Source organism: Neovison vison, chromosome 7 (genome assembly GCF_020171115.1).
Source record: "Neovison vison isolate M4711 chromosome 7, ASM_NN_V1, whole genome shotgun sequence".
Classification (NCBI taxonomy): Eukaryota; Metazoa; Chordata; class Mammalia; order Carnivora; family Mustelidae; genus Neogale; species Neogale vison.
In genome coordinates, this window is record NC_058097.1 from 43,932,156 (window position 1) to 43,952,533 (window position 20,378).

The following is a 20,378-nucleotide window of genomic DNA, read 5'->3' on the forward strand; positions in this document are numbered from 1 at the left end:
CCCCCGCCTGCCTCTCTGCCTACTTGCAATCTCTGTCTGTCAAATAAATAAATAAAATCTTTTAAAAAAAGAAAAGAAAAGAAAAGCAGTGATTTCTGTCTGTGTAGTTCACTACTGTATCTCCAATGCCTACATTAGAACAAAGCCTGGCACACAGTAAGCACTCTATACAAAATGTTTCAATAAAACACACACACACATACCTCCTGCTTAATCAAGAGTATATAAAAGAAAAATTTAAATAGGACAAGCAAAAATTGCACAAACTGACATGGCAGGAAGGTGTATGTTCAGCAACATAAGAACCAGGTTAAAAAAGGAATCCAACAGTTCCACCATCACTGGTCATACTCAATAACCAAGTAGAAAGTGTTTTGCCCATGTGTTCTAAATGAATTAGTCCACATCCTAAAGATAATTAACTGGGGGGATGGGTGAGCCTGGTGAAGGGTATTAAGGAGGGAACATATTGCAATGAACACTGGGTGTTATATGCCAACAATGAATCATGGAACACTACATCAAAAACTAATGATGTACTGATGGTAACTAGCATGACACAATAAAAATAAAATAATAAAATAAAATAAGTATTTCTAGACCTCTAGGTAATATAAGAAAGAATAAAGAAATGACATGGATTTTCAGCATATCAAGTGACATTTTAGTTAAATGTAGTATGTTTGGCAGTGTTTTATAATCGTATTTTTTTCTGTTCAAGGTTTGAAGTATTAAGTCATACTAAATCCATGGTTTCAGTCTCAAGGGAATCCGTCTTAATATTCAGGAAATTTTCAAATTTGTATTAGATAAAATATAAATTGACTAATAAAGAAATTTTAAGAGTAGTAGTCATTGCTTCACTCCATGCACACATACAAATCTCTTACTCTTTAATTCATTTGTTCTATTGTTTTTACAAATGCTTTCCAGACAATGTCCGAGATTCTAACAGTTCTAACTTTTTAAGGTGGCCCCATTATTGTATCATCAGTTTACCTCTCTATACCCACTCATTTACAATAGGAATATACTGCCCTATACCCTCATATTCCTCATTACTGTGAAGAATGGTAATAACTTATAGCCTAAGAATTCTAGGCTCTAACTGTTTCACCTTTACTATGAGTTGGAAATGTCCCATCCTTTCTGTCCGCTGGTTAATATCTTTGTCTGAATCTCAATTTTATATTTATAATTTCAACGAAATTATCCATAAACTTCTTAAGCCAAGCTTACGGTCTCCCCACAAAAGAAAACCTCATTTACAACTCTATTATATTCTATTACACAATATGCTTAAACCCATTCTGAAAACAGAAAATCAAATAATTCCTTTAAGATGAGGAGCCATTCATTAATGTGACAAATCCGTTATTCTCTTGGCCTGCCACTCTTTCTTTAAAGGCCTATAGTGAGTCACCACCACAAATGATTTTAATTCCTTATGGGAAAGCCTGTTAAGGAGTTTTACTAGGTGAATTTAAAAAAAATTATCCTTATAATGAGTCTAACAAATACCAAATTAATTTTTATCAACAAGTAAAACATAATTCTCTCAGCTTCATGAATGCTCTGTAATCAACTTCCAAATACTTGTTTTACAGAGTTTCTCAGGATAATTGTGCCATAAAAAATTAAGGCTTTTTCAAATGTACAGCAAACATAGGGTATATGAATCAGGACTGTAATTCCAAGAGGCAGTAATCCAATTCAAATTAAGGGGAAAAAAAGGAAATTTATTGGACCACAGAAATTAAAAAGTAAAAGATGGTATAGACTTCAGGCATGACTGAACTCAGGAGATCAAACAATGTCATCCGATTTGTCTCTTATCTCCATTTTCCTCTGTGTTAGACTGATCTTGGGAAGGCTTTCCTCATGCAGTGACCAAAAAAAAAAAAAAAAAAAAAAGCTACAATGAGTTTTTAACCTTAAAAATCCTTTAAATCCATGAAACTTGCAATTCTAGGGGAAAAAATGATCTTTTCTTATATCTGTAATAATGCCCCCCTAGTGTTCTAGTGGTGCAAAAGGGCCATCTGCCAAGTCCTTATTAACCAGACTGTGGCCAGCCTATGACTAATCCACTGCTCTCCCTAATAGTTTCATCAGAATAATTTGCACTAAGGGCGATGTAAGTTTTTTAAATGGGGCACAGAATAGATCCAAAAGTAACAGATGTCTATGATTCAGGCTATTTCAAATAAAGGATGCTCATAAACTGAAGGCTTCTCCATATTTACTACATTCATAGAGTCATTAACCAAAGAATTCATTGATATTTATTTAATAAGGACTGAGTGGTGACTAAATGTTTTCTTTCATACACTTGTTACAATCAGAGAGTTTCTCTATTATGAATTTTCTGATGTCGTCTAAGGGCTGAGGCACAGCTAAAATTATTCCCACACTCGTTACAGTGATAGGGTTTGTCTCCAGCGTGAATTCTCTGGTGTAGCCTAAGGGACAAGATCTGATGGAAAGCCTTCCCACATTCATTACATTCATAAGGTTTCTCTCCAGTATGAATTCTTTGATGTTGATTAAGGTATGAGCCACAACTGAAGGCCTTCCCACATTTGTTACATTCATAGGGTTTCTCTCCTGCATGACTTCTTTTATGATGAATTAGAACTAAAGCATCACTGAAGGCTTTCCCACATTTACTGCATTCAAAAGGTCTCTCTCCGGTATGTATTCTATGATGTCGATTAAGTTGCGAGTCAGTCCTAAAAAACTTCCCACATTTGATGCATTCATAAGGCTTTTCACCTGTATGAATTCTCTGATGTTGATTAAGGTGTGAGCGATAGCCAAAAGTCTTCCCACATTCATTACATTTAAAGGGTTTCTCTCCTGTATGAATCCTTTGATGCAGAGTGAGGGCGATGCGTCTGCTGAAGGCTTTTCCACATTGATTACATTCATAGGGCTTCTCTCCAGTGTGAATTCTCTGATGCTGATTGAGGTGTGCGCTCTGTCTGAAGGCTTTGTTACATTCCTTACATTCATATGGTTTCTCTCCTGTGTGAATTCTCTGATGTTCAACAAGGAAGGCATAACGGCTAAAGGCCTTCCCACATTCATTGCATGCAAAAGGTTTCTCTCCAGTGTGGATTTTTTGATGTTGAGCAAGGTGTGCGCTCTGTCTAAAAGCTTTGTTACATTCCTTACATTCATATGGTTTCTCTCCAATGTGAGTTCTTTGATGTTCACTGAGAAAGAAGTCATGACTAAAGGCTTTTCCACAGTCATTGCATACAAACGGTTTCTCTCCAGTGTGAATTCTCTGAGGTTGAGTGAAGAATGAGTAACAGCTAAAGGCATCATCACATTCACTGAATCCACGTGGTAATTTTCGAAAATGAGTTGTTTGATGCTGAGTAAGTAATGAGTGGAAACTTAAGAGATTTGAAAAATCACTACTTTCATAAGGTTTCTCCCCAGGATGAATTCCTATATCTTTACTAAGGTATGTACTCTGGTTGAATTCTTCACATTCATTATCTATCAAAGAGTCCTTCTCAGCAGGTAATCTTTTACGTTCAATTAGGACGGAATTTGGGGGAAACATTTTATCATAAATGCCAAATTTATGTACTTGCTCTACTGTGGGAACTCTTTCTTGTGGTGAAAGTACTGATTTCAAGAGAACACTTCGCTCAGAATTATTATATTTATTGTCCATTTTCACAGCAGAGATTTCCTTAAGGGCTGTCACTTGCCTGAAATGCCTCTCCTTTTGTTGATGCCGTGCAAATTCACCCTTATATTTCCAGGCTTCTCTGAAACTGGAATATTCAACGTCATAACTTCTAAGTCTTTCCATTACCATCCCCTGGGATATTTCCTCTTCACCAATGTACCATTTTGGAGATAATTCCTTGATTTCATACCAAGACTCCCAGTCTGAAAAATATCAAGAAAGCAAATGTGTCCTTTTTGCCTCTGCAGGGAGAAAACTGTTCTAGAAGAAACTAAAGAATTTAATTGGGGGGATGAGGGAAGAAAGCACATGGTTTTGACACCTTTCAAATATGGCCAAGCAAATATGAAAAACATACAAAGAAAGAATAAAGAATGAAGAAAGCTGATAAAGGGAGATATACGTGTTGGCGATGGGGAGAAGGTGATAGGGGAAATGTAGGGGATCAAGATGCAGACAAAGCTCAATGCTGAAAAGATAAGGAATTGAGAAAAACTGACTAGATCATAATCACAGTTTCCCTGCCTCTAGTCTTTCAAGTCTCGAATCTACTCTGCACTATCTAGTCCTATTCTTAAGACTAAAAGCTCCATGAAGGCAGGGATTGATGCTTTACTACTTTTTCTTCTTACTATTGTATTTAGTGCCAAGGACAATGGTAGCATTTTGTTAAGTGAATGAATGCTGCCAGAAAGCGCAACAACTTTTAAGATTTTATCAGGGGCCAGAAAAAAAGTACTGTGGGTTTTTTGGTTGTTCTTGTTGTTATTATCTAGAAGAAATCTGAAGGTCAGCTTTGCTCATCATTGAGAGAAAAATGCTGCCTACAAAATAGAAACTTGATACTTTCGGGAGAGGGTATTGTTGAGATAAGATGGAAAGAAAATTATTTTTTTAAATATGATCTCAAAGGGGCATCTGGGTGGGTCAGTGAGTTAAGTGGCTGGCTCTTGACTTTTGGCTCAGGCCATAATCTCAGGGTCCTGGGCTCAAGCCCTGGGTTGGGTTCTGTACAGAGTCTGCTTGTCCCTCTCTCTCCCCCTCTGCCTCTCCCCACACATTCTCTCTCTCAAATAAAAAATCTTTAAAAAAAAAAAAGAGAGATGATCTCAAAAAGAGGAAAATGAGGGGCTCCGGGCTGATTCAGTTGGTGGAGCATGCAACTCTTGATCTTGGGGCTGTAGGTTTGAGCCCCACATTGGGTAGAGTCACTGAAAGGAATCTTTTAAAAAAAAAAAAAAAGGAAAATGAGAAAGTCCTTTTCATGTCACACAATAATCAGCCAATATATTCAATTATACAGAATTGACTATTATGCACCCAGCATTTAGTAGAAGGGAAAAGAGTCTGAGACATGAGTCGTTTTCTCTCCTTTTTTTTTTTTAAGGTTTTATTTATTTGAGAGAGAGAGAGCACAAACAGGGTGAGGGACAGAGGGAGAAGCAGACTCCCTGCTGAGCAGGGAGCCCCATGCGTGGCTCAATCCCAGGACTCTGGGATCATGACCTGAGCTGAAGGCAGACATTTAACTGTTTGAGCCACTCAGGCACCATTTTCTCTCCTTTTTTTAGATGAAAAAAAAAACAAAAAACAAAAAAACTGGGAGGCTCCTGGGTGGCTCAGTCAGCTAAGCATCTGCCTTCAGCTCAGGTCATGATCCCAAGGTCCTGGGATCAAGTCCCGCATCAGGTTCCTTGCTTAGCAGGGAGCCTGCTTCTGCCTCTCCCTCCCTGCCCCCTCCATGTTTGTACTGTCTATTTCTGTCAAATAAATTTTTAAAATCTTAAAAACAATTTTAAGTAGGCTCCACACCCAACATGGAGCCCAATACAGGGCTCAACTAACAACCGAGATCAAGACTTGAGATGAGATCAAGAGTCAGATGCTTAACTGACTGAGCCACCCAGGTGCTACCCTTCTCTCTTTTTTAAACTCTAAGGAGATAAAACTTGTACATACGAAAATTCAGTTTGACACATAATGAAGGACTAATATGATACAGATTATTAGCAGTATAAGCGTCAGGAAAACAGAAATCGAAACTCACTAATTTAGTTAAGGAATAGTTCCTGGAGAATCTGAGCTTGATTGTCAAGGCCATGATCATGCTTCCAAAATGCAGTGGTTATTCCAGTAACAGTCATTTTCATGTTTTGTTTTGTTTTTTAGACAGAGAGAGAATGATAGAGAGAGAGCATGAGGTGTTGTGAGGGGGAGATGGAGAGGGAAAATCTTCAGCAGGCTCCATGTCCAGCATGGGGCCTGACCGGGGGCTCAATCTCCTGACCCCGAGATCAAGAGTGGGACACTTAACTGAGCGAGCCATCCAGGCCCTCCTCATTTTCATGTTCTGATATGCATGGAGATTATTTTAGAATTGCACATGTTAGCATTACATACATAGTCTTACATACATACATAACATAGTCTCTTCCATAACAGCATCCCATCTGTTGAAAGAAAAGCCACCTGCAGGCCAGGTCAGCACAAGTTGAAAAACAAAGAATACATTATGCATCTGTATCTTTCTTCTTTCCAATACACCCTCCACCCAGGGAAAGCCTCATCCCTACCTATCCTTCCTATGCATAGCCATGGATTTTCTCTTACTTTGGGCTCTATCTCAACCAAGGCCTGAGAGGGATTTATTCACTTATTCTGTTAGGTCTACACTGTTGTTCTTTTTTTTTTTTTTGGCAGAAATTCATTGTTCCCTCACGAACTCTCCTAGAACCTTCTTTCCTATATTCATCACCCAGGGCCACTGTGTTTCCTCTTACCAAGAATAAATCTTTTCTCTATTCCAGGCAAATGGCAGTTTTATAAAGTACCTACTATAATGCTGAGTAAAAAAAAAACTGATGGGAGAAAACTACAGACATTTTCCAACATCAGGTATTCTGAGATGCCTGGAGCTCCAACAACTCTTCAGGGCGAAAAAAAAGAAGACACTCTGTACTTAGGCAAATGAATACTATCATGGAAGGAATTCCATATAGGGTATTCCAGGGAACAGTATAGAGTATAGCCTGGGAAAGTACAGAACAGGAAGTATGGTATATGTGAAAGACATATTCATAGTGATCGGAGTCCAGAAACACCTAAAGTCAATGGTATTAAGGTATTATGGTGGCATTCAGCAAGAAAGAAGAGAGACAATTCACCCTTATCAGTGATTAAGGGGAAAAGGGAAGTTATGGATTCAGGCAAAATCTCTGGAAGAGATTAAATAGGCATCCATGTGTCACACTGGAAAAAACACAGGGTTTGGGGTCATAGGTGAGTTTAAATCCTACTTCTTCATCTAGGGAGCTAGTTATTCTACCTTTAACAAATTAACAAATTGATTAAGCAATTTCTTGAGCCTCAGTTTCTTAGTAGGCAAAATGAGAAGACCTTACAAGTGTGGTATAAGAAAAAAGCATACATTTAGGAAACAGACGTTCGTTATATGTATTCAGTGACACTTACCATAAAATGCAGCACATTAATAGGGATTTGTTAAGTTATCATTACACCTACACCATTAGTAGTCTCAGAAGTTACATTTATGTTCAAGAAAGGATTATGAGGGGCATTTGGGTGGCTCAGTCAGTTAAGCGCCTGCCTTCAGCTCGGGTCATGATCCCAGGGTCCTGGGATCAAGCCCCACATGGGTTCCCTGCTCAGTGAAGAGCCTGCTTTTCCCTCTCCCTCAGCCTGCTACTCTGCCTACTTGTGCTCTCTCTGTTAAAAAAATAAATAAAATCTTAAAAAGGGGGGTGGGTGGGAGGGGCGCCTGGGTGGCTCAGTGGGTTAAAGCCTCTGCCTTCGGCTCAGGTCATGATCCCAGGGTCCTGGGATTGAGCCCTGCATCAGGCTCTCTGCTCAGCGGGAAGCCTGCTTCCTCCTCTCTCTCTGCCTGCCTCTCTGCCTACTTGTGATCTCTATCAAATAAATAAATAAAATCTTTTTAAAAAAAAGGGGGGCAGGGCGGATTATGAAATAGACTGCTGGTCAAATGACAAGACAAAGAATGGGAGAAGTAAATCCTTTGGGGTTAAAATATATCCAGGCTGCGGTGCCTGGGTGGCTCAGTCGTTAAGTGTCTGCCTTTGGCTCAGGTCATGATCACAGGGTCCTAGAATGGAGCCCCACCTCAGTCTCCCTGCTCAGCAGGAAGCCTGCTTCTCCCTCTCCCACTCCCCTACTTGTGTTTCCATTCTATCTCTCTCACTCTGTCAAATAAATAAATAAAATCTTTAAAATCTATCTATCTATCTATCTCCAGGCAATTAAAGATGTGTAATTTCCAACTGATTATAATTTATAAATAGACGGAAGTTAAAAATCAAAGTCTGATCAACTTTGGAATCCAATCAGAACTGCACAGAAAGTAGTAAGCATAGTAAATATAACTTGGCAGAAGAAAAAGTCTTACTAGACTATAGAATCTCCCACATGTTGGACTGATGAGCAATACACAAACTGGAAGATTTCCTGATGAAGTAAATAATCTCCTGGCAGGAAACCTAGAAGATTCTACTAGGAAGTCTAGGAAAAAAGGACAGGACCTAAAGAGAAATCTTTTTTTTTTTTTTTTAAAGATTTTATTTATTTATTTGACAGAGAGAAAGATCACAAGCAGGCGGAGAGTCAGGCAGAGAGAGAGAGAGAGAAGCAGGCTCCCGCCAAGCAAAGAGCCCGATGCGGGGCTCGATCCCAGGACACTGAGATCATGACCTGAGCCGAAGGCAGCGGCTTAATACACTGAGCCACCCAGGCGCCCCCTAAAGAGAAATCTTAAGAAGAAGAAAGATTACTGCCAAAGCCCAGAAAACGTGTTTCCATGAATAGCCTGACCAATGATCCACAGATTTACAGATTGGATCTCTACCTTTAAAAAAACAGAAAGGGAAATTAGAGAATCGATTCCATTTACTATAGCACCAAGAACCATAAGATACCTGGGAATAAACCTAACCAAAGAGGTAAAGGATCTGTACTTGAGGAACTACAGAACACTCATGAAAGAAATTGAAGAAGACACAAATAGATGGAAGACCATTCCATGCTCTTGGATCGGAAGAATAAACATTGTTAAAATGTCTATACTGCCTAGAGCAATCTATACTTTTAATGCTATTCCGATCAAAATTCCACTGGCATTCTTCAAAGAGCTGGAGCAAATAATCCTAAAATTTGTATGGAATCAGAAGAGACCCCGAATCACTAAGGAAATGTTCAAAAACAAAAATAAGGCTGGCGGCATCACCTTACCTGATTTCAAGCTTTATTACAAAGCTGTGATCACCAAGACAGCATGGTACTGACACACAGACCAGTGGAACAGAGTAGAGAGCCCAGATATGGACCCTCAACTCTATGGTCAATTAATCTTCGACAAAACAGGAAAAAATATACAGTGGAAAAAAGACAGTCTCTTCAATAAATGGTGCTGGGAAAACTGCACAGCTATATGTAGAAGAATGAAACTCGACTATTCTCTTACACCATACACAAAGATCAACTCAAAATGGATAAAAGACCTCAACGTTAGACAGAAATCCATCAGAATCCTAGAGGAGAACATAGGCAGTAATCTCTTTGATATCAGCCACAGCAACTTCTTTCAAGATATGTCTCCAAAGGCAAAGGAAACAAAAGCGAAAATAAACTTCTGGGACTTCATCAAAATCAAAAGCTTCTGCACAGCAAAGGAAACAGTCAAAAAACCAAAGAGGCAACCCACGGAATGGGAGAAGATATTTGCAAATGACAGTACAGACAAAAGGTTGATATCCAGGATCTATAATGAACTTCTCAAACTCAACACACACGAAACAGACAAACACATCAAAAAATGGGCAGAAGATATGAACAGACACTTCTCCAATCAAGACATACAAATGGCTATCAGACACATGAAAAAGTGCTCATCATCATTAGCCCTCAGGGAGATTCAAATTAAAACCACATTGAGATATCACCTTCCACCAGTTAGAATGGCCAAAATTAACAGAACAGGAAACAACATGTGTTGGAGAGGATGTGGAGAAAGGGGAACCCTCTTCCACTGTTGGTGGGAATGCAAGTTTGTGCAGCCTCTTTGGAGAACAGTGTGGAGATTCCTCAAGAAATTAAAAATAGAGCTTCCCTATGACCCTGCAATTGCACTCCTGGGTATTTACCCCAAAGACACAGATGTCATGAAAAGAAGGGCCATCTGTACCCCAATGTTTATAGCAGCAATGGCCACGGTCGCCAAACTATGGAAAAAACCAAGATGCCCTTCAACAGATGAATGGATAAGGAAGATGTGGTCCATATACACTATGGAGTATTATGCCTCCATCAGAAAGGACAAATACCCAACTTTTGTAGCAACATGGACGGGACTGGAAGAGATTATGCTGAGTGAAATAAGTCAAGCAGAGAGAGTCAATTATCATATGGTTTCACTTATTTGTGGAGCATAACAAATAGCATGGAGGACAAGGGGCGTTAGAGAGGAGAAGGGAATTTGGGTAAATTGGAAGGGGAGGTGAACCATGAGAGACTATGGACTCTGAAAAACAATCTGAGGGGTTTGAAGTGGCGGGGGGGTGGGAGGTTGGGGTACCAGGTGGTGGGTATTATAGAGAGCACGGCTTGCATGGAGCACTGGGTGTGGTGAAAAAATAATGAATACTGTTTTTCTGAAAATAAATAAATTGGAAAAAAAACTGTATAGAGCTATGCTGTCCAATATGGTAGCCACTAACCACATATGGCAATTTAAATTCATTAAAATTAAAAAAAATTAATTCAGTTTCTCAATAATACCTAGCCATATTCCAAGTGCTCAACAGCCAAATGTGGCTAGTGGCTACAAAGCACAGATATAGAATATATCCATCATCCCAGAATGTTCTACTAGATGTCACTGGACAAAGATCCAAAGTAACATGACAAAAATCTTCCAGTTGAATGAGGAAAATACAGAAAAATAGGGGCATGAGTCAGTTCAAGGGAGAGAGAAACAGAATAGAGCTTTGAACAGAGAAAATGAATAGTGGTCAGAACTATCTTATAAATCTCGGTAAGCTGATGAATAGGAAAATAAAGAAAGGCACCTGGATTTAGCCAAATTAGAGGGAGCAGATGGTAAGACATGTAAGAGAATCTGAAGTAAAGGCAATGAGTGGAGATTATAATTGGTATAAAAGTAGTTGGAAGATAAAAGGTAGTATGGTGTACAGAAACACTGAAAAGATCCTATGAAATGGTATGAAATTATTTCAAAGGAGTTTTTTCAAAGAAGATTTAAGTAGATAAAAAAATAAGACATAACTGCATAGGGCGCCTGGGTGGCTCAGTGGGTTAAAGCCTCTGCCTTCAGCTCAGGTCATGATCCCAGGGTCCTGGGATCGAGCCCCGCATCGGGCTCTCTGCTAGGCAGGGAGCCTGCTTTCCCCTCTCTCTCTGCCTGCCTCTCTGCTACTTGTAATCTCTGTCTGTCAAATAAATAAATAAAATCTTTAAAAAAAAAAAAAGACATAACTGCATAAAAAGAAAAAAAAATACATACACATGCTTGCTTACCCCAACTTAATTTGTATCAGGTCAATTTCAATCAGAATTCCACAAGGATTTTATCTCTGAACTTATGAAATTATCTTAAAGGATGCATGGCAAAGGATGAGCAATAATATAAAAGAAAATTCTAAAGAAAAAAGTTTCTAGAATCAGTAATACAACCTAAGCATTGCATTTTATACCCTCCTTTCATTAAAATCTCTATGAAAGGACTCAACGAAGGCAATTTGTAAAATTCTCTTTAATTATAGGGAAATGTCAAAAGAAACACACCTGACGCACACAAATTTATAGGATCCAGTGGAGAATAAGAGTTTCATCCTCTACCCCTTTCCTTCTCATAACCATCAGTCTGTTCTCCATATTTAGAAGTCTGATTCTGCATTTTGCTTATTCATTTTTCAAAATTTAGATTCCACATGAGTAAAATCATATGGTATTTGTCTTTCTCAGTCTTATTTCACTTAGCATAGTACCCTCTAGAGGACCATCAATGTTGTCACAAAAGGCAAAATCTCATCTTTTTATGGCTGTGTAATATTCCATTGAGTATACATACGCATCTTTACTTCTCTATTTGTCTGTCAATGGATACTTATGTTGCTTCCAGATCTTGGCTATTATAAATAATGCTGCAATAAACATATGGGTGCATACATCTTTTTGATTAATGTTTTTGTTTTCTTCAGGTATATACTCACTGATGGAATTACTGGATCATATGGTATTTCTATTTTTAATTTTTTAGGCATCTCTATACTGTTTTCTGTAATATCTGTACCAGTTTACATTCCCAATGGCAGCACACTACAGCTCCTTTTTCCTCCACATCCTAACCAATACAATGTTTTAAGTTAAAAATTTTTTTGAAAAAGCAAGTTGTAGGGGCGCCTGGGTGGCTCAGTGGGTTAAAGGCTCTGCCTTCAGCTCAGGTCATAATCCCAGGGTCCTGAGATTGAGCCCCGCATTGGGGTCTCTGCTCAGCAGGGAGCCTGCTTCCCACCAACCCCACACTCTCTCTGCCTGCCTCTCTGCCTACTTGTAATCTCTATCTATCAAATAAATAAAATCTTTTAAAAAAAGCGCAATTTGTAAACAGATGCATATAAAAATTGTGTGTGTGTGTATGTGTGTGTGATCTGTCCAAGGGAAATTCTAGAAAGATATAGATCCAACCATGAACAGTAAAGGTCTTTGGATGGTATCTCAAGAAAAGAGTATACTTCCTACTCTTATACATTTTTTTTAAAAGATTTAATTTATTTATTTGACAGGCAGAGATCACAAGCAGGCAGAGAGGCAGGCAGAGAGAGAGAGGAGGAAGCAGACTCCCTGCTGAGCAGAGAGCCCCCCGCAATGTGGGGCTCGATCCCAGGACCCTGGGATCATGACCTGAGCCAAAGGCAGAGACTTTAACCCACTGAGCCACCCAGTCGCCCCTCTATACATTTTTTTTAAAAGATTTTATTTATTTATTTGACAAGAAGAAACACAGCAAGAAAGGGAACACAAGCAGGGGGAGAGGGAGAGGGAGAAGCAGGCCTTCTGCTGAGCAGGGAGCCCAATGTGGGGCTCGATCCCAGGACTCCAGGATCATGACCTGAACTGAAGGTAGACACTTAACGAATGAGCCACCCAGGAGCCCCTACTTTATACATTTTTTAATCACCTGAATATTTTCTAATAAATATTATTTCTATTCAAAGGAAAAAGGAAAGGGGCATCTGGCTGGCTTTTTCAGTAGAGCATGAGACTCTTGATCTCAGGGTCATGAGTTCAAGCCCCACACTGGGTATAGAGATTACTTTAAAAAAAGAAAAAAGAGGGTACCTGGGTGGCTCAGATGGTTAAGCATCTGCCTTATGCTTGGGTCATGATCCTGGGGTCGGGGGATCAAGTCCCATATCTGGCTCCCTGCTCAGTGGGGAGCCTGCTTCTCTCTCTCCTGCTCTCTCTGTCTCTCATGAATAAATAAATAAAATCTTAAAAAAAAAAAAAGAAAAACGGAAAAATGTTATAGAGCAGCCCTAATGCTGGTTCTTAACTGTACCTTTTCAAAGCAATCTGCATCTTATTGATTTGGAAATCCCTCCATGTGTCTTTCCTATGAGATTCCCTCCTAGGTATGTTCAGGATGAAAAAAAAATTATTAAATAAATAAATTATTTTTAAAAAAACAAACTTAGGGCTACCTGGGTGACTCAGTCAGTTGAGCATATGCTTTTGGCTTAGGTCAGCATCTTGGGGTCCTGGGATCGAGTCCTGTGTCAGGCTCCTGGCTCAGTGGGGAGTCTGCTTCTCCCTCTCCCTCTGCCCCTACCTCTTACTTATGCTTTCTCTCTCTCTCTCCCCCTGAAATAAATAGACAAAATCTTTTAAAAAAATTTTTTTAAACTTAAAATACTATAGACATTTTCCCATGTCAATACAAATAAAGCTACTCTATTCACAGAATGGATGAACCATAATTTTGGTAACTAGGCATCTTAACAGATTTTTGTACTCCTAGCCCAAAAGCTGAGTTACTTGCTTGCCAAAATTTAGTTGTGTTCTCAACCTCATTAGTTCATTGGTGTTTATAACCACATACTTTAGTATTGAGTTAATAAAATGCATGCTGAAGAGAGATTTTAAAAATTTCTTTTGAATATAGTTGACAGTTTTACATTAGTCTCAGGTGCACACCAGAACACACCTACTTAAAACTTGCCACTTCTGGCCAAGGACTAAACACTTCCCACTGCAGGCAAGGAGAGCCTTTACAGATGGCTGGCCTGAAGGACAGAGCAGCCAAAACACAAAAGCAGAGCGCAGAGCACAGAGCACACGAGAGACACTCCCGGAAGCTCCAGGCCCCAGACACTCTTCTTCATAAAGACATTACTCTCAGGAACAGGAAACATAACAGGTTTTTCTAATATAGAAGAAGACAAAGATTTAAAATGGATTTAAAAAGGAAAGGAATTCATCCCAAAAGAAAGAACAAGAAAAGGTCATGGCCAGAGATCTAATCAAACAGATCTAAGTAGTATGCCTGAAGAAGAATGTAAAGCAACAAACATAAGGATATTTAAAATAAAATGTCTCATGTGAGTATATATTTTATGATCCCTCATGACAATCTTTTAAAAAGAGTAATCACTTATAAATCAAATAAGCAGCTTCTACAGTATGTTTTTGCATGCTTTTATGTTTCTTTTTTAAAAAGATTTTATTTATTTATATATTTATTTGAGAACGAGCACACACACACACACATGAGAGGACGGGAGGGGAGGGGCAGCGAGAGAATCTCAAGCAGATTCAATGCTTGGTAAGGAGCCCCACATGGGGCTCGATCTCAGAACCCTGAGATCATGACTTGAACCAAAACCTAGAGCTGGACACTCAACTAACTGAGTCATCCAGGGGCCCATAATTTTGTATTTCTATAAGATATATTTCTAAAAGAAGTATTAAATAAAACTATAAATGTGCATATTTAAAATATTAATATCCATTGTCAAACTGCCCCCCAAGGTAATTTTTATCAATTTGCATTCCTACCAGAACATAAAGTACATGTCTTCAGACTAATCTATACTGACTAGTATCACTCTAAAATTTTTGTCCCTATAAGTAAAGAGTACCTCATTATTTATAACTTGCAATTTTCTGATTGTAAACTAGAGCATTTTCATAAATGTGTATGTGTACTGGCTTTGCATTTTGTGGTTTCTTCTTTGATGAATTCTTTATTTGTATTTTTTACACATGTTTTAATTGCATTAGCATTTTCTTTTAAGTAGTGTATAGAAGTCCTTTATAAATTTAGGGTTTTAAGGCTTTATAGTATTTTTCCCCCCTTGATGATCACTTTTTTTTTTAAGTCATCACTTTTTACTGTCACATGTCATCTTCATTTACAGTGCTTTCAATTAAAATTTTTGAAAACATGAAGTCAAATCTCCCATTTTTCCATTATGCAGTCTGGCCTAGATATACATTTTAAGAAAGACTTTCCAAAATCCAGTATTATACAAATACTAACTTTAACTTTTAAGAAAGTCTCTTTACACGACTGATTTAAAATTCAGCCACCTTGTTGGGGCGCCTAGGTGGCTTAGTCGTTAAGTGTCTGCCTTCGGCTCAGGTCCTGATCTGAGGGTTGGATCAAGCCCTGTATCAGGCCCCCTGCTCAGTGGGAAGCCTGCTTCTCCCTCTCCCACTACCCCTGCTTGTGTTCCCTCTCTTGCTGTGTCCCTCTCTGTCAAATAAATAAATAAAATCTTTTAAAAAGAATAAAAATAAAAAACCACCTTGTTATCAAATACTAAGTCTCGTATATATTTCTGTGCTTTCTCTATTTTTCCACTGATCTCCTTCACTACCCTTATATCAGACTGATCTCCCCCATGGATAACAGGCTACATTCTTTAATATTAAAAATTAAATCAAGGGGCGCCTGGGTGGCTCAGTGGTTTAAGGCCTCTGCCTTCAGCTCAGGTCCTGGGATCGAGCCCCGCATCGGGCTCTCTGCTCAGCAGGGAGCCTGCTTCCTCCTCTCTCTCTGCCTACTTGTGATCTCTGTCTGTCAAATAAATAAATAAATAAAATCTTTAAAAAAAAAATTAAATCAAGCAGTATATTTAATGAATAATACACATGACCATGTATGCAACTCAGAAATACGAAAATAGTTCAACAATAAGAAATCTTCACTATAAGTTCTTACAGAATTTTTCTTCCATAAATTTTATGAAAGAAAAAAATGTAAAGGAAGAGAAAAAAATAATTGCCTTAAAAGATGCTGAAAATATATAAAATCCAAAAGCTTTTCATGCTTAAAATATATACACCTATAGAGCTAGGAACAGAAAAAAATAGGCACATTTAATGTGAAACACCTGAAAATGTCTTGGGATATCAGAAAGAAAAAAATTTATAGCAATTATTTAACATAGATTTGGAAACTATAGTTGATAAAGTAGAAATGAAAATAAGAAAAGGCAGGAAAAGGTAACTAAAAATGGTCAAGATTGAGATGTACTCTAACAAAATAACTTTAAAATTAAAGAAAGAACTACTAGGAGACCAGAACAAAATATAAAGCTAATAATACATAAAGGAAAATATCAAGTTGGTATCAGACTTTTTCATAACACTATCCAACATTAATATTACACTATAAAAAACTTAAAGAAAGAACAGCTAATTGTGAACGAGGTAGAACCTGGGAAGCTTTTATTTGTGTGAACTCTTTGTGAGGAAACTTCTAGAGGACAAACTTCAGGCAACCAAGATATATCTCGAGAAATCTCAGCAAAAGGACCTCATGGAAAACACAATATATTTAACTGTAGAACAAAGATGAAATGAAAGGTTGGGACAAATGTGACAGAAAGCATGTAAATATAATATGCCTTGACAATATAAAAAGTATACAACTAACAAAATTTAGGAAGAGAAAGTAGAAAGTAAAACAAGCCTACTAACTGACTCATCTATACTAGGTAAAGAAAAAAACTCAAAGGCTAGTTTTTAAAGTAATAGAAGGAATAAATATTCTCTACAGAAACAGAGCACTATAACACTGGAACAAAAGAAAAAAATTCCTACTTATTACAAAACTATAGTATTAAGTCAAAATAAAAGGCTAGAAAAATAGATAAGTAAATGTCTTTTTAAAAACTGTAAAAACCATGGGGTACCTGTGTGGCATTAAAGCCTCTGCCTCCGGCTCAGGTCATGATCCCAGGGCCCTGAGATTGAGCCCTGCATCGGGCTCTCTGCTCAGCAGGGAGCCAGCTTCCCCACCTCTCTGTCTGCCTGCCTCTGCCTACTTGTGATCTCTCTCTCTGTCAAATAAATAAATAAAATCTTTAAAAAAACCTATAAAAACCAGAAAATGTCCTATAAAACAATAACACAGAATTAAGCGCAAACATATAAGAAATGTACTGGACTTTCACCTATAAAATTGAAAAATGATATTCAGATTGGCACCAGAAAAACTCAATTCTATACTGTATGTAAATGTCATACTTAAAGTGATTTTAAAAAACTGAAAATAAAAGGATGAGGAAAGATCCCAAAACAGCATAAAAAGGCAAAAAACAGTTTCTCTTCTACGGTATTCATAAGTAAGACAGGCTGCTAACATCTTGATTATAGTCCTATAAGACCCATTTTTCAACTGTTGACCTCTAGAGCTATAAAATGGTAAATTCATGTTGTTTTCAGCCAGTAAATTTGTGGTAATTTGTTACAGCAGCAATAAAAACCTAATACAGAAAGCAGTCCGCTACAACCTTTCTGGAAGGGCATTTGGCAATTCCTAACAAAACTACATATACACTCAGCAATCCTACATCCAAGCATCTATCCTGAAAATACAGCCTTGACAATATGAGAAAACATACATACAGGGTTGTTACTGAAGTCCTGGTCCTAATTGTAAAATAGTGCAAACATCCCAGAAATCCACACATCAATGAGTAGTTAAATAAATTACCATAACATCCAGATACTGGAGTATTTTGTAGCTGTTAAAATGAGGAAGATGTCCATGACTAATGGAGTGTATTTATAGTTAAGTGAAAACAGCAAGATGCAAAGAGTATGTACAGTATGTTACCCCCACCCTTTTTAAAAAGATTTTATTTATTTATTTGACAGAGATCACAAGTAGGCAGAGAGGCAGGCAGTGAGAGGAGGAAGCAGACTCCCTGCTGAGCAGAGAGCCCAATGCAGGGCTCGATTCCAGGACCCTGAGATCATGACCTGAGCTGAATGCGGAGGCTTTAACCCACTGGGCCACCCAGGAGCCCCAGTATGCTACCCTTTATGTAGCATACAAGGAGATACGAGAAACTACATATATGTTGGCTCATTTGTACAAAAGAAACATTAAAAGGACAAATCTGAAAATAAAGAGATCCGCAATATATAAGAAGTGGGTAAGAAAGGGGTAGGAAGACATTAGAGAACAGATTTAGGATAGTAGATATGAAAAGAAACTAACATATTACTGAGGATATATTTTTCTATAGCTCTCATCCTTAAAAGCATAGTAATGTTTCAGATACAAAAATAAATATATAATTAAAACCAACCAAGTGTGGCAGGAACCCAAACAGAATACAAGTAGTAACAAATAAATCTAAAAGAGCTAACCTAAATAACTTTGGAAAAGAGTATTTTGACTGAATACTGTAAGACTACAGACAGAAACAACCATATACAAATAATGTAATCTAGTTAGTAAATTTGTTTCTCACAGAGGAATAGCTTAGAAATTCTGAAACTACTTAATATGCATACTAACATGGAACAAATAAGTAAATGCATTGTTTCTCATTGTCAGAAAAAGAAAGTATAGATAAGTAAAGGAGAAAGGCTAAACTAAACCCTGTGGAGTAGGACTAGAATCAAGATATTAAAATAGGGGTGCCTGCATGACTCCATTGGTTAAGCAACTGCCTTCAGCTCAGGTCATGGTCCTGGAGTCCCAGGATCGAGTCCCACATTGGGCTCCCAGCTCCATGGGGAGTTTGCTTCTCCCTCTGACCTTCTTCCCTCTCATGTTCTCTTTTACTTGCTCTCTCTCTCAAATAAATAAATAAAATCTTTTAAAAAAGGATATCAAAATAAACTGAGAATTTTAATATCTAAAAAGACAGAGCAGATATAAATATAGAAATGTGAGTATACCTATGTGTATTGGGTTACACACACATATATTTTCCAGCTAATCTGCTGTGAGGGCCTCGGAACAATGACATTCTGGTAGCAAAGAGAACACATAGCACCCAGACCTTGGTTTCTAAGCATCATTTCCCAATAAAGGGAAAGAGAGCTCCCAGGAGAAACAGCTGATTCAAGGCTAAGGCAAGGAAAACAAGATGAACCTAGAATACCTGGAACCAGGAAAGAAGGAAGTGCTCAAGAATGGATGGGGGCAGGGACGCCTGGGTGGCTCAGTTGGTTGGACGACAGCCTCCGGCTCAGGGCGTGATCCTGGAGTCCCGGGATCGAGTCCCACATCAGGCTCCCAGCTCCATGGGGAGTCTGCTTCGCTCTCTGACCTTCTCCTCACTCATGCTCTCTCTCACTGTCTCTCTCTCTCAAATAAATAAAATCTTTAAAAAAAAAAAAAGAATGGATGGGGGCAGGTGCCTGGGTGGCTCAGTAGGTTGAGCCTCTGCCTTCGGCTCAGGTCATGATCCCAGGGACCTGGGATCGAGCCCTGCATCAGGTTCTCTGCTCACCGGGGAGCCTGTTTCCACCTCTCTCTCTCTGCCTGCCTCTCTGACTACTTGTGATCTCTGCCTGTCAAATAAATAAATAAAATCTTTTAAAAAAGAAAGAAAGTACTAAATTCTTACTTTCTTAAAAAATATTGGATGAGGTCTAAACCTGGAAAGACAATTAAGAAACAGCAATATAAACATTTTGCAGATTTGAAGGAAACATCCAAAATAAGCTGCAAAAGCAAGATCAATCCTTCTGAGAGGGAAATTGAGGAAGAAGACAAGAGACTGCCTATTTTAAGGGAATAAGTCTTGCGCTCGCTTTGGCAGCATGTATATTAAGGGAATAAGTGTTGTAAAATTACTTGACTCTTTAAACAATGTGCATGCACAAACCTGATAACTTTGGTAAAAATAAAAACTCTAAAATATAATCTGGAAATGTATACATTTCTGACCCTAAAAAGGAAAGAAGAAGTGGGAAGGACTAAGATTCGGGTTACATGCAGAAGAATCACAAGTGTATAATTTGATAGCAATAGGGAGAAACCCGCCCCTGCCTAGCCCACGGCAGCCTCCTCAAGTGCAGGGTAGCCTTCTCATGACCTCTTGGCCTGCCGCCCTACAACAAACCTCCTTGCCCAGCTCCCGGTCACTCACCAGCATACTGACCATCTGACATCTCTTTCTGCACCATCCAAGGTTCCTTCCCTTGCTCCAATAAGGAGATCATGTTGGGCTTAGAAATGGAGAGTCCTGTTTACAGGAGAAGAAAAATGAGAGCAAGAAAGAGACAAACAGGCAGACAATCAACTTGCTATCGCCTTTCTAGGACTCAATCTCAATCTTTTGTTCATTAGGCAAGAAAAGAAATTAGAGGA

General features: G+C 38.4%; 1 protein-coding gene across 3 annotated transcripts in view; it reads right to left on the reverse strand.

Moving 5' to 3' along the window:
* Positions 1 to 876: 876 nt before the first annotated feature.
* ZNF527 (zinc finger protein 527) overlaps positions 877 to 20,378 on the reverse strand; it is a 28,782-nt gene continuing 9,280 nt past the window's right edge. For 2 of the 3 annotated variants that reach the window (XM_044256484.1, XM_044256485.1), the window contains exons 4-5: positions 20,158 to 20,253; positions 877 to 3,912 (exon numbers count right to left, since the gene is read on the reverse strand). In XM_044256484.1, coding sequence (XP_044112419.1) covers positions 2,342 to 3,912; positions 20,158 to 20,253 — 1,667 coding nt within the window. In that variant the 3' untranslated portion in view covers positions 877 to 2,341. The remainder of the gene's footprint in view (positions 3,913 to 20,157; positions 20,254 to 20,378) is intronic. The other variant, XM_044256486.1, reaches the window with a different exon arrangement.